The sequence below is a fragment of the Malurus melanocephalus genome, unplaced genomic scaffold, assembly GCF_030028575.1.
Source record: "Malurus melanocephalus ecotype Western Australia unplaced genomic scaffold, MMel_1.1 scaffold_293, whole genome shotgun sequence".
Lineage (NCBI taxonomy): Eukaryota > Metazoa > Chordata > Aves > Passeriformes > Maluridae > Malurus > Malurus melanocephalus.
In genome coordinates, this window is record NW_026623525.1 from 127790 (window position 1) to 140411 (window position 12622).

The window sequence follows — 12622 nt, forward strand, 5'->3', positions numbered from 1 at the left end:
TGTCCCCTGCCCTAGTGGCACCCAGGGATGCCGGACAGGCCCCCCTTCCCAACACGATGACACCAGACGCTTGACTGGGGCAGGCTGGGGACCTTTACTGAGCAGGGCTGGGGAGGGGGCAGTCCTCGCCCCCCCCCAGCCGGGAACCCCGGCGGGCCAGGTTTGGGGACACGGGGACGCCCCGCTGCCCTCCCCGGCCGCCGTCCTCCTCGCGTCGCTCCGGTAAGCGGCTCATCCACGCCGGGTCTTGATCATAGCCGGAGCGGCTGCGGGGCGGGAAGTGCCACGGTGGCCACGGCTGTCGTCGAAACCCGGCACGGATGAACGGCCCGCGGACGGGGTGAGGGCGCGGTGCCGATCGGAGGTGCCCCGGGGCGGGCAGCGGCCAGCGGTGGGCACTCAGAGGGACGTGGCCTTGCTCTCTTGCTTGTCGTCGCTCAGCTCCTCCGAGTCCTCAGCTGCCGGGTTGACGTGGCCGGAACGCCCCATTCTGCGGGAGTGGTGGGAACGTCGGTCAGCCCGGCACGGCACCGGCACCGCGGCCGTGCCAGGGGCACGAGGGGCACCACGGCACCGCCGACTCCGGCCATGCCAARGGCACGCAGCCACCCTGGCACCTCCGGAACGCGGACCCTGAGTGATCCGAGCCCCGGTTGGATGATGGGGTGGTCCCTGTGCCGCCCCGCAGCGCCCGGGCCGTGGTACCTGTCAGTCGCCAGGGCCTCCGGGTGGTCATCCTCTTTCCTGCGAGGGGAGAGAGAGKCTGAGAGGTGTCTGGGGACAGCGCTGTGCCCAGCCCGTGGCACCCTGCAGTGCGTGTCCCCCCTGACCCCCGCACCAAGCCAACCTGCGCCTCCTGAGATTCCACAGCCGGTTAGCGAGCAGCGCCACGAAGACAACGAAGAGRAAGACGACGACGGCCGTGAGGCCAATGAGCCACGGCTGCAGCACCTTRGGGCCCGCGACTGCACGGCCAGGGGGCAGGGAAGGGAAAAGATGGGCATGGGGACAACTTCAGGGGAGCTCCAACTTGAAGGGGATGGGACCGCCCAACCCACGGTACCGGGTCCCAGTGGTGCCAAGCCCAGCACACTGGGCACACCAGGGCACATTGGCAGACACTCAGTCACCCCCTCTCACTGTCCCTTGTGTGCTAAGGGAGGTACCCTTGACACAGCTCACCTGTCCCCAGSACAGTGTGGGGGTGCCTAGCACAGTGGGAAACACTGGGGCAGCAACCAGGCACCCCCAAATCTTTCTGATCTGCCCCCCAAACAGTTGCTGTCAGGGCAGGAGSTGATCCCACCCTAGGCCACCTCCCCAGGCATGCCAGGGTGCAGTGGGTCACAGAGACACCTACCAGCCTGTCCCTGGGCACTGGCAGCGAGGAGAAGCAGGACCACGAGCGAGAGGGGCTGCAAGGGCCTCGGCATTTTTGGGCAGAGGGCTGGGCACAGCTGGATCCTGCTGCCTGAAGTGAGCTCCTGTCCCCTGCTGCTGCCGGGCCCTGCTCTCCGCACCCGGGGCAACGGGCACCTTTATTGGCTCCAAGAGGACAAGTGGCACCAAGCACCATGGCAACGTGACTCCTGTCACCCGTGGCAGGTGGCACGATTCACCTGGCCCAGGCACAGGCACCCCACAGGGACCACCACCACAGGGAACATAGTGGCACAGGACAGGCACACCCCTGTGCCCAGGACTCGGRACAGRCAGRCMGACAGGTAGGTGGGTTGGGTGGAAGGACAGACAGACAGACARGTAGGTGGGTTGGGTGGAAGGACAGACAGGTGGGGGTGGGATGGGAGGATGGACAAACACGGGGGTGGGTGCACAGGTGGAAGGACAGATGGGTGATGGGGTTGAGAAGTTCCCACCCTGCCCAGTTCCCCCCAACCCTGCTGGCAGGGCTGGGGCAGATCCCATGGGGATGGGCAGACACTGGGGCAGAGCAGAGGGATGGGCAATGCCAGGTCACCCCCAGCTCTCCTCTGGGCATGAGCCAGCTGGACCCAGACAATCCCAGCTGGTGCAAGTGGGGCCCCATCACATCCTCAGGGTGTGAGTGCCTGGGTACTGCCAAGAGTGAAACACTGACAGCSTTATCAGGGAGAGCTTGGCAGAGCACCAGCCCACCCGGGCACAAGGGAAACTGAGGCACAGGGTGGCCAGCAGCAGCCCAGGGTGGGACAGTGGGCTTGGGCAGGGCTGCCCAGCCTGTGCCAATTCCTCAAGGGGTGAAGGAGCCTGGGGATGCAGGATCCAGCCCCAGCCTGGGTTTAAGGGTACAACAGCCCCCATCCCCAGTGCCCTCATCCAGAGCCCAAGTGAGGTCTGGGAGTGCTTTGCCCCCCAACACTGGCTTTGGGGCAGCTGTGGGTGCCACCGGGCATGGCCTGGCAGTGCCAAGGCAYTGAGCAGGTGGCAGGGCACAGCCAGCCCCAGTGTCCAGCTGTCCATCTGTCCATCTGCTGACTCGGCCCATCCAGAGGTGTATCCATGTTTCCCTGTGCTGTGTGTGTGTGTGCCCATGTCTGTTTGCACCCCAAGCACCCACCTTTACACAGCCACGTGTCTATGTGTGCCCCCACACGCGTGCCTGTCCATGTGCCCATGCCCGGGGGTGGCTGTTAYCCCAGGCAAAGGTTGGGATGTCGCAGATCTGCCACCCCCCCTGCCCCCTGCTGTGCTGGGCCAAGGGGCAGGTGGGGCAGGTGGCTTTATTGGGGTGGCAAGAGGAGCCTGAAGAGCAGTGCTGGGGCTGGGCATGGAGGGGGAGGCTGCATGCCAGTGCTGGGCAGTGTCTGCAGCCAGGACCATGCTGTGACCCGATGGCTGGGCATGGCTGCAGGGTGCCACTGGGATGTCCCTGGCCCTAGCAGAACCTCTTCTTGGGGGAGTCAGCAAAGGAGACAGAGCTGCGTGAGGTGAGCAGCCGCAGCGGGATGTCCATGCCGGGCAGAACTCCAGCGCCTTCACCCTCCACCTTCTGCTCCACCAGCACCTCATCCKCCTCCAGCCACTCCACCTCTGGCACGGTGCCCTTGGCCATCACTGCCTTCTCCTCCGGCTTGGGCCCGAATGCCCAGTCTGCGGGGGCAGAGACGGAACTGTCAGCAGCACCAGCTCTGCCATGGCACAGGCTCGGGTGGGGAGGATCCCCCCACCCCCCACCCACCCCAAATCCTGACCCCACTGTGGGCAGCACTCACCAGCAAAGTCGTGCATCAGGTCCTTGATGAGGTGSCCCACGATGGCATATGCCACCACCAGCACCAGCATTGCTGCCATCATCAGGTACAGGACGTAGCGGGGCAGGCGGATGCTGTCCAGGGCAGGGGGTTTGTAGTCCACATACAGCACCCCATCCTCCTCGGGGGGCGACTGCAGCAAGTGCCGTGGCCCCCATGCAGCCCCGGTGCCAGGGAGGGGGATGCCCTCTGCCAGGGCCACCATGGCCAGCTATCCCCGTAGCCCCACACCGAGCCACTGAAGCCTCTGCCACGCAGGGGACTGCAGCAGGGGCAGTGGCATCAGGATCCTCGAGGCTCCTCGGTGCTGGCAGCTCACAGGGACAGTGGTGTCCCCACGGCTGGTGGCAGTGCCACTCACCCTGCAGCAGAGCTGTGTTGCTGAGAAGGAGCTTAGCACCCGCTAATCCAGGCACAGCCCAGCTGCCTCAGCATGGGGAGTGACCAGGGGGCTCCGGCATGGGTCAGGGTCTCCAAATCCTGCCCCTGTGGCAGTACCACTGGTACCCCTGGCCCCCTGGGAGTGGGGAGTCACCTGCAGCTGGTGTGGAGACCGCCCCCTAGGGCAGGAATGGGGAGGGATGCCCGAGGCCTCTCCTCCCTCCCCTGGGCTGGGTTAAATCCCTCAGCAGATCCCAGATCCCTGGAGCAGATGGCAGAGATCCCAGAGGACACRGCACCCKCAGAGCGGGAGGCAATGGGCAGCRGGGATGGSGATGCTGCCTCAGCTCGGGGGGGTCCCACAGGGCCCCCCTTGCTGTACAGGGAAGCAGCCCATGGCAAGAGGCTGTCGCCTGCCCAGAGTTTCCATGTGTCACTCCAGTGTCCACTGTCACCTCAGTGCCATCTCCCCCCAAAGCAGRGCATCCTGCAGAGGTGTGCAGAGTCCACGCATCCCCCAAAAGCAATTCCCCCCACATCAGGAGGATTCAGGACTTAGCCCAGACCAGCAGCAGCTTTGGAAAAACCCCAAACCATTCCCAGCACAGGCCAGACTGGGCAGGATGAAGGTGCTGGTGGGTTCAGTCAAGGCCCAAGGCTCGCCTCCAGCATCTCCCAGCTCTGCTGTACCAGGACACCCCTGCGCAGATCCCAGCCTCAGAAATGCATTTTCTTCCAGTTTGGTCTTAAAAGGTGTTTGGGGGAGCAGAGAGAAATGTTGGCACAGAATGACTGGGAAACAACCTTGTGTCTGAGTGAGTCACCTGTGGAAAGGCTGGAGAACAAAGGTGGGGGCAGCCAGGGTGACAAGTGGGGACACCCTGGCAAACTCCAGGGTGCTAAAGCCCGTGTAGTGAGAAGGGAACAATGGAGGTGATAACATGGCCCAGGGGAAACCACCCATCCCACTGTCCTGGGGATGGACATGGACACAGGGACACCCCAGAGCCTGCTGGGTCCTGCCCATCAATCACCCAGGAGCTACAGAGGGTGAGGGAAGGGGGACAAGCAGCCCCATAACAGCTGCTGACTCCAGTGTGAAAACATCTGGTGTTTGTCCCCAGGGCTGCAGAACTGCAGGCTGGAGCCCCTCAGCCTCCCCACCCACAGCACCTGGGCATGTGTCACTGACTCACTGTGTACAGGTGACCAACACTGGTCACATCTTGACTAAGAACCCTTTCTCTGGGGTCCTGAACAGGGTCAGACTGGGCTATGGCCAGGGCTKCCCCTCAGCTGTGTCCCTGAGCCCTGAGGATGCTGAGCCAGCTTCAGCAGCTAAGAGGATTGAGCCTTTGAGTGACTCACAGGGAGCCCTTGGACAAGGGGAAAAGCCAGGTATGCCCAGCAGGATGCCCTGTAGTGCAGGGGAACCTACCACAGCACTTCACAGGCAGTTCATCCTGCTCCCCAGGGTTGGGGGTTTCACCTCATGCCAGCAGGGACCCCACTCCTTGCTCCTCCTAATGTGGCTAGACACGATTTTAAAGATTCTCTCCAACCTCGATGGTTTTATGATTTTCTTTTGGCAGCCCCCAGGCTCCCACCAGGGCCTGACCCTGCGGCGCTGCGTGCACCCCACACCTGGGCACAGGTAAAACACAGCTCAACTCACTCCAGCTTCCCGTGCCAGTGCTTTATTCCCTGCCAAACCCCACAGTGCCCGGGCTGGGCTGGCCAGAGGGTCTGGGTGCCAGCAGCAGCCTCAGCCCTCCCGGCCCTGGTTAAACATGGGGGAAAGCCCAGGCAAGCTCTGCCTCACCCTGCCCACCCTAATGGCAGCGCCCTTCCCTGCAGGAAGAAACCCAGCCAAATCTTCCCAACTTTGCCATGGAAAAATCCCCCATCCTGGGGCAGTCTGCTACAGGCTCAGCTCTGGCCTGTCGCAACAGGAGAGGCCAAACCCACCACGGGGGCGAGGGCCCCGGCTCGGCAGCAGCACYGAGAATTTCAAAGCATCCCAACACCACAACCCACAAGAGCGGGTGCCCAAAGCCCATTCTGGCCCCCAGCAAAGCTCAGGTGGGGAGAATGGAGCTGCAGACGTGGCATCACCAACCCAGGGCAGCCCCAAGCCCCGCAGAATTGCAGCAGGCTCTGACGTGCCGAGCAGAACCCACCTGGTCCAAGCCCCAAGCCAGGCTGTGGGCAGGCACTGCTGATCCTGGCAGGGAAAAAGGGGCAGAACCAGGAAACAGCAGCTGGCAAGGAGYGGTGGAGAGGCAAGTAGCAGCTCAGCCTGGATTTGGAGGGAAAAGGTGGTTGTAATCRTGCCAGAGAGCAAATCCAGTTCCTCCTCCAGATCTGTGCGGCAAGGCACCGACAGAGGTGGCCGTGAAAGCRCCACTGGTAGCAAGGTGGGGTGGGAGGCAGCACGCCCACCCCAACACCCCCAGTCCAGGCTCAGGAGGAGGTGTGCAGCTTGCAGAGCCCGTCAGCATACTGGAACTGGGCGCCGTTCTCGTACTCGTACATGTCCAGRGCCACCTGGCAGCTCTCGCGCACCACGCGCTCCTCGTCACCGGCGAAGGCGCGCAGGGCCCGCAGGCACGAGGGCCGGGCGATGGAGCCCAGCGCCTCGGCGCACTCGTGCCGCACCATGGGGTTCTCAGAGCAGCAGCGCAGCGCCTCCGTCAGCTGGGGGACACACGCCTCGTCCTGCAGCTGCCCCAGCACGTACCCGATCTCGTGGCGGAACAGCGCGCTGCCGCAGCGCAGCCCTGCGGGAGGGGGCACAGTGAGCTGGGATGCCCCAAAGTGCACCAGGATGCCCCAAAGTGCACCAGGGCTCCCCAAAATGCACCAGGAAGCCTGGATGGAGCCTCCACATGGAAATTGGGGATGCCAAGGGTCACTGCCCCAGGCCCCTGTACAGGAAGGGGTGTCCCACCGTGCTCCCGATCCCACCCTGCCCCTGATCCCACCCTGCCCCTGATCCCAGCCCTGTCCCCTGATCCCAGCCCTACACCCTGACCCACCCAGCTCCCCCATCCCACCTGCTATCCAATTCCAGCTCTGCTCCCCAGTCCTACCCTGCCCCCTGATCCCAGCCCTACATCCTGATCCCAGCCCTGCTCCCCCATCCCACCCTGCTATCCAATTCCAGCCCTGTCCCCTGATTCCAGCCCTGCTCCCTGATGCCCTCCCTTGATGGCAGCACCCACTCCCCCCAGCAGAGTTGCTGCCCCCCACCTGCCCCAGGTCCTGCCCCAGCACGCAGTGTTCCAGGGGATGGCAGCATGACCAGGACCCTCAGCCCTCCAGAACCGAGGAGCCAGAGCAGGAACTGACAGATCCCATCTCATGGACCTTGACAGTCCAGGATGGTTGGAGAGCCTCATCARCTTCCCCCGGGGTGAGAGTGGGTTCAAATGGTTCCTGAGTGGTGGGTCTACCCTTTTTCCACTCAGGAGACATTTCCCTCTCCAGAGCTATTCCCCAACACCAACAGCCCGACTTTCCAGGCCAGGAGAGCAGGACCCCAGCATCCCAGAGCCCAGACTGACACCAGGTGAGACTGGCTGGCCACAGACCACCATCACAGCTGGGGCACTCCAAGACCCTCATAGAAGGGGGTCTAGAACACCAGAGACCACCCAGCACTCTCTAACGAGGCAGGGCACAGCAGTCCTAGACACAAACATGTGAGAGCAGCTCTGGCAGTCCTGGATTTGGGAAGGGCTCATCCTGGATTAGCCTGAACAGACCCACAGCAAGGACAGGCCCTCACCTTCTGCCAGTGCCAGCACAGCAGCCTGGCCCCCCATGTTCCGCAGGGCAAACATGGCCCGGTAGCGGTCAAACAGTTCCTGGGACTCATCCAGGAGGATCTCCCGGAGCTTGGCAACATCTGTCTCCTCAGCAGGRGGAGCAGGATCCACGGAGAGGTACGGGCTGGTGTCTGGCTTCTCCTTGTTGTTCTGCAGCCACTCCAGCCTCCTCACAGCCAGCTGACACGTCTCTGCCACCTGCAGGGGCAAGGACACAGCCCTGGCTGTGGGACAGCACTGGACAGCGCCAGAGGAGCCCCAGCACACAGCAGGATGTCATCGTGGTGACCCCACCCGCTGCCACAGCCAGCCCAGGAGGGACCTGCCTGACCCTCTAAGACAAGCAGTGCTGCATCCCAGAGAAAATAACCCCTCAGGAACCTCACCTCAACCACAGGATCCTCAGAATAGCGTTTCAGGAGATCCAGCACATCAAGGTTCCCAATAGCACCCAGGGCTTCACCTGAAGGAAGAACATGTCGTGAAGTTATCAGGGTGTCTGTATGGGGAGGACACTGCTGTGTCCTCTGGCACCACCTTGCCCTGCTCAGAAGCACAGACACAGGCCTGACTGACAATCCCTAATGGGGCAAAATGGCCACAGGCTGGACTGACCAATTCCAAACAGGACAAACACAGCAGAAGCCTGGCCAGCAGGAACAGCAAGGCCTGGTCAACCAGTCCAGTCAGGTCTGGCCAGGTGAGATGTGACATGACTCATGGTCATACCCAAACTGGAACGGGCTCCCCTCCATGAGCTGCTCTGTACAGGGGGGAAGCACCCCCAAACCCCACTTGCCAGYCAGCCCCTTGCCCTGCCCTGCGAGCCGCAGGAGCTGCCGCCGTACCTGCCTCATGCCTGACCATGGGCTCCTGGGCCGTGTCCTCCAGCACGCGGATGAGCACCGGGATGGCCGCCTCGTCCTGCATCTGGCCCAGGCAAAAGGCCAGCTCATGCTTCAGCAGCGCCGAGCCGTCCCCGAAGGCACGGCTGATCCATTCCACGGCCGCGGGGCCGCCCAGGTTTCGCAGGGTGAAGAGGGCCCGGAACCGGGCGGGCAGGGGCTGCGCAGGGTCCACCAGCGTGCGGCCGATGGCCTCCACCTCCTGTTCCGTCACCATGGTGCGGGCGGCTCCGGGCACACGGGGGGCTCTCTGGGGATCCTTGGTCACACTCCTGCGCGCGGGGAAGGGAGTCAAGGAGAGCCTTCAGCCGCCAGCGGGTCCCGCGGCCTGAGGGAGGGCGGGCGGGCGGGAAGGACAACCGGACCCGGCGTCGGGGCTGACGGCACAGCGCGTGTCCGGACCCGGTTTCACCGGATACCCGGAACAGAAATGGACCCGCTGCTGTAACCGCGCCTTACGGAGCCGCCGGGCCAGCGGGAACGGGGCCTGAGGATGCTGCCTGGGCCGGGAGATACCGAGGGGGTTCGGGGAGGGCCGGGAGATGCCGGTGCCGTACTCACCGCGCGCCGCCATCTTGCTGCTCCGCCACGTGACCGCCCGCCAGCGCAATGCGCACGCGCGGGGCCGCCCATGAGGGAGCGCGGCCTCCCCTCCCCCCTCAGGGCGCTGCCGCTCCCGCCCGCCAGGGGGCGCTACAGCCCGGGGCCGTGAGGGGACGGAGGGACCGGCGGGAAGAGCCGGGCAGAGGGACCCGGGGATGAGACACAGACACAACGGAGAGGGTGCCAGGCTGGGCAAACCCCTCTGGAGATGGGCCTGGGTGTTACAATTCCTCCAGAGAGTGGCCGGGAGTGCGAGGCAGGGCAAACCCCTCTGGAGATGGGCCTGAGTGTTCCAATTCCTCCAGAGAGTGGCCGGGAGTGCGAGGCAGGGCAAACCTCTCTGGAGATGGGTCTGGGTGTTCCAATTCCTCCAGAGAGTGGCCGGGGGTGCAAGACAGGGCAAATCCCTCTGGAGAGAGGCTGGGGATGCCAGGCTGGGCAAAGCCCACCCTGAGAGGGGACCGGGGGTGTTCYAAGCTGGGTGAAATCCCACTGGAGAGCGGCCAGGCAGTGCCAGGCTAGGTAAACCCCTCTAGCGAGGGGCCTGGAGTGCGAGGCTGGGCATCCCCCGGGGGCAGCACACCCCTGAGTTTGTGGGTGCTGTGTAATTCCAGGCTGGTGTCAGCCCTTGTAAGTCACTGCTCCGTCTCTTCCTTCCCTTTCCTTTCCAGGTGTTTACACAGCAAGTTTCAAACCTTCAAAGGSAGTTTTGCCTTATTTCAAGGCTCCTGCTGTTTTCAGCTTAATGGAGAGGCTTCAGAACAGAGGAAAGGGCGATCCCTGCAGCCTCCCCCTCCCAGCCCTGATCCTCACTGTACTCCCACAGCACACARCACACCACCAGACCGTTTAGATCCTGGGAGAGAGAATGGGCACAAAATACATTCCACTTCCTGAAACCTCCACAGTAAACATCACRAGCGCAACCCAGCCGCCCCTCCCCGCCCCGGGCCCGCCTGGTACAGCCAGTTGCCCGAGTTCACGGCAGGTCCGGGAGCACAGATGCCCAGGAATGCACAGGGCAGCTGCTCCCCAGGCCCATCAGCCCTCCCCGCAGCTCTCAAAGTACTGGCACATCAGCTCGCGCACTTGCTCGGCCTGGTTGTCCTCCATGGCAGCCGGTGCAGGCTGGCAGGGCTTGGGCAGCTCGGTGGGCTCGGTGCCCTCTAACCACTCCTCATTGAAGGGATTGTCGTGGGCCTCGCAGATGTTGTGCAGGATGCAGCAGGCGAGGACAAGGGTGGGCAGCAGCTCCAGGCTGCAGTCGTCGCACTTGAGGAGGATCTGCCAGCGCGCCTTGAGGCGCAGGAAGGCGTTCTCGATCACGCTGTGCGCCCGCTTCAGCCGGTAGTTGAACTGCAGYTGGCGCTGGGTGAGGTTCTCTTCCTCCTGGTAGGGCTTGAGAATCCAGTCTTGCAGTGGGTATGTGGCRTCGCCCAGCAGCACGTACTTCTGTGCCTTCCCCATGAAGTGYTTGGGAGGGTTGGGGCACAGCCGGCCCTCCTTGGCCAGCACCCACAAGCTCGAGCTCTCCAGCACCGCGCTGTTCTCCATGCTGCCCGGGAAGGCGGTGGAGACGTCCCAGAACTGTCCCAGCCCGTCCACGGTGGCCTGCGTGAGGATGGAGTGCCAGCCCTGGCCGTTGCAGTAGTCGGCGGTGAGGCGCAGGGGTGGGTGGATGGGGATGTGCAGGCTGTCCAGTGCCCCGATGCAGTGCGGGAAGCCCCAGCGCGTACAGAAGATGCGCACCATGTTCTCCAGCTCCTTCTCGTCGGGCAGACGGAGGTAGAGCGGCTTCAGCAGTAAGACRACAGCATAGCTCACCTCCCGGACACAGCTCTGCACCGTGGAGGGCCCCACGCCAAAGAGCGGGCTCAGAGTCTGGTACTCCACGTTGGTGGCCAAGTGCCACAGGGCCACGGCCACCCTCTTCTCCAGGGGCAGSGTGGGGTGGAAGTGCGCGCTGTGCGGAGCCAGCCCAGGCCGCAGCTGGTTGCAAACGTAGAAGAATGTCTCCTTGGACATTCGAAACTTCTCCAGCCAGTCCTGGGGCCCAAACTCCTTCAGGACCACCCGCTCCCACCAGTCAGTGCTCCTGAGGCTGGGCCAGGCACGAGGGTAGAAGGAGCAGCTGGTTCTCCTCCGGTGAGCAATGAGGAGCTGCAGTGCGGGGGGAGATAAGAAGGGTGTGAGACAGTGTTTCCCCATCCCCATCCTGCACTTCACCAGGACCCCCCTTTGAAGATCAACCAGCTCAAGAGACCTGCTCAAGGCAGGAGGATGCCCAGTGTCAGGTGGTCAGTGGTCCCAACTGATCTAACAGTGGTCAAACCTTCCTGTTCCTGGGAAAYCTCACTGCAAACCCACCAGGCAGCTGATGTGACTCCAGACAAGATGACCGGGGGTTACAGATGAGGAGTTTTCTGGAACATTCATTCCCTCTGGGGGTTTATACTTTAATGGGCATTACTGGATTTCCTGTGGCTGAGGGCACTGTGGGCTCAGTCCTGATTTGGAAGGGGGAACGAGCACCCCTCGAAGGTGGGAATCATGGTTTGGAAGGGGATGCTCCTAGCCTCTCCACAGGAATTGCTTTTCAGTCATTAAATTCTAAAATGCAACTTTAAACTGAAAAGAGGCTTTAGTCACCTTTTTCAGCCACTGCCTAGAGCAGCAGGTTCCCTGTGTTCCCTCTGCTTGTCCTTGCTGCCATGCATCCTTTGTATCCCCAGGCCTTTCGTATGCCCCATTCCATCCCTCACCTTTGATGTCACCCCCTCCTTCATGTCCCCGTGTCCTCTGCATCTGCCATCCTTTGTGTCCAGGATCACATCCYGTGTCCTTCAAGTACCATCCTTTGYGTCCCAYAGAATCCCCACAGTCCCCATCCTTTGTGATCTCTGTGTCCATGTGTCCTTCCARTCCCACWTCCCATGTTTTGRRTCTCACAAGTGCYCCACCCTTTATGTCTCCCTTGTGATCTCCCCGTGCTCCCCATCCTTCCTACCTCTGTATTTTGCATCCTGCACTCCCCCACTCTCCATTTTAGRTGCTCCAGTGACCCTGTACCCCTGCACCCCAAATTCCTCCCATCCATGTGTTCCGTGTCTCATGTCCCCCATCCTGTGGCACCGTGATCTGTGTCCCCGTATCCCCCCATCCTCCACGTCCCCGTGACCTCCCCGCGTCTCCCGTCTCCCCCATCCTTTGTGTCCCCGTGACTTCCGTGCATCCCCCCGCGAGCCCCGCATCCTTTGTGTCCCCGCGATCTCCACGTGTCCCCCGCATCCTCCGTGCCCCGTGCCCCCGTCCCCGAGTGCCGTGTCCCCCCTTCCCCATCGCGGCCCCGCCCCGGTCACCGTCATGAGCCGCTTCTGCCGCTGGCTGTAGTAGTGCCGGAGCCAGGCGCGCCGCTGCGGCCCRTCCCAGCCCCCGGCGCCCGCCCCGCTCCCGTTCCCGGCGCCGCTCCCGTTCCCGGTGCCGTTCCCGGCCATGGCCCCGGCGCGTCGCCGCCGCCGCCTCGCCAGTGCGCACAAGAGCACCAGTAGCCGCTCCCGCATTTTCAAATCGGGAGCCGGGGCCGCCCTGGAAGTGATCGGCGGCGGGGTCACGGTGGCACCGGGGGGCGGGACGGGGCGGCACCGCTCCGCTC

General features: G+C 63.3%; 4 protein-coding genes across 4 annotated transcripts; all 4 read right to left on the reverse strand.

Moving 5' to 3' along the window:
* Positions 1-222: 222 nt before the first annotated feature.
* Positions 223-1707, reverse strand: SMIM24 (small integral membrane protein 24). Its single transcript, XM_057376914.1, is given in 5 exon segments — positions 223-490; positions 706-744; positions 848-965; positions 1361-1456; positions 1459-1707. Coding segments are annotated over 5 exon segments (462 nt in total). The 5' UTR covers positions 1577-1707; the 3' UTR covers positions 223-399.
* Positions 1708-2875: 1168 nt separating this feature from the next.
* On the reverse strand, positions 2876-3456 carry SMIM44 (small integral membrane protein 44). The gene is made up of 2 exons (XM_057376889.1): positions 3213-3456; positions 2876-3090 (listed from the first exon to the last, which is right to left on the reverse strand). The coding sequence occupies exons 1-2, from the start codon at positions 3454-3456 to the stop codon at positions 2876-2878; spliced, it is 459 nt and encodes a 152-aa protein (XP_057232872.1).
* A 1825-nt stretch (positions 3457-5281) lies between these two features.
* Positions 5282-8968, reverse strand: DOHH (deoxyhypusine hydroxylase). Its single transcript, XM_057376922.1, has 5 exons — positions 8929-8968; positions 8311-8639; positions 7849-7925; positions 7423-7660; positions 5282-6412 (listed from the first exon to the last, which is right to left on the reverse strand). The coding sequence occupies exons 2-5, from the start codon at positions 8582-8584 to the stop codon at positions 6096-6098; spliced, it is 906 nt and encodes a 301-aa protein (XP_057232905.1). The 5' UTR covers positions 8585-8639; positions 8929-8968; the 3' UTR covers positions 5282-6095.
* Positions 8969-8991: 23 nt separating this feature from the next.
* LOC130579830 (uncharacterized) lies at positions 8992-12587 on the reverse strand. The gene is made up of 2 exons (XM_057376921.1): positions 12330-12587; positions 8992-11130 (listed from the first exon to the last, which is right to left on the reverse strand). Exons 1-2 carry the CDS (start codon positions 12528-12530, stop codon positions 10012-10014), a joined length of 1320 nt encoding a protein of 439 aa, XP_057232904.1. The 5' UTR covers positions 12531-12587; the 3' UTR covers positions 8992-10011.
* Positions 12588-12622: the final 35 nt, after the last annotated feature.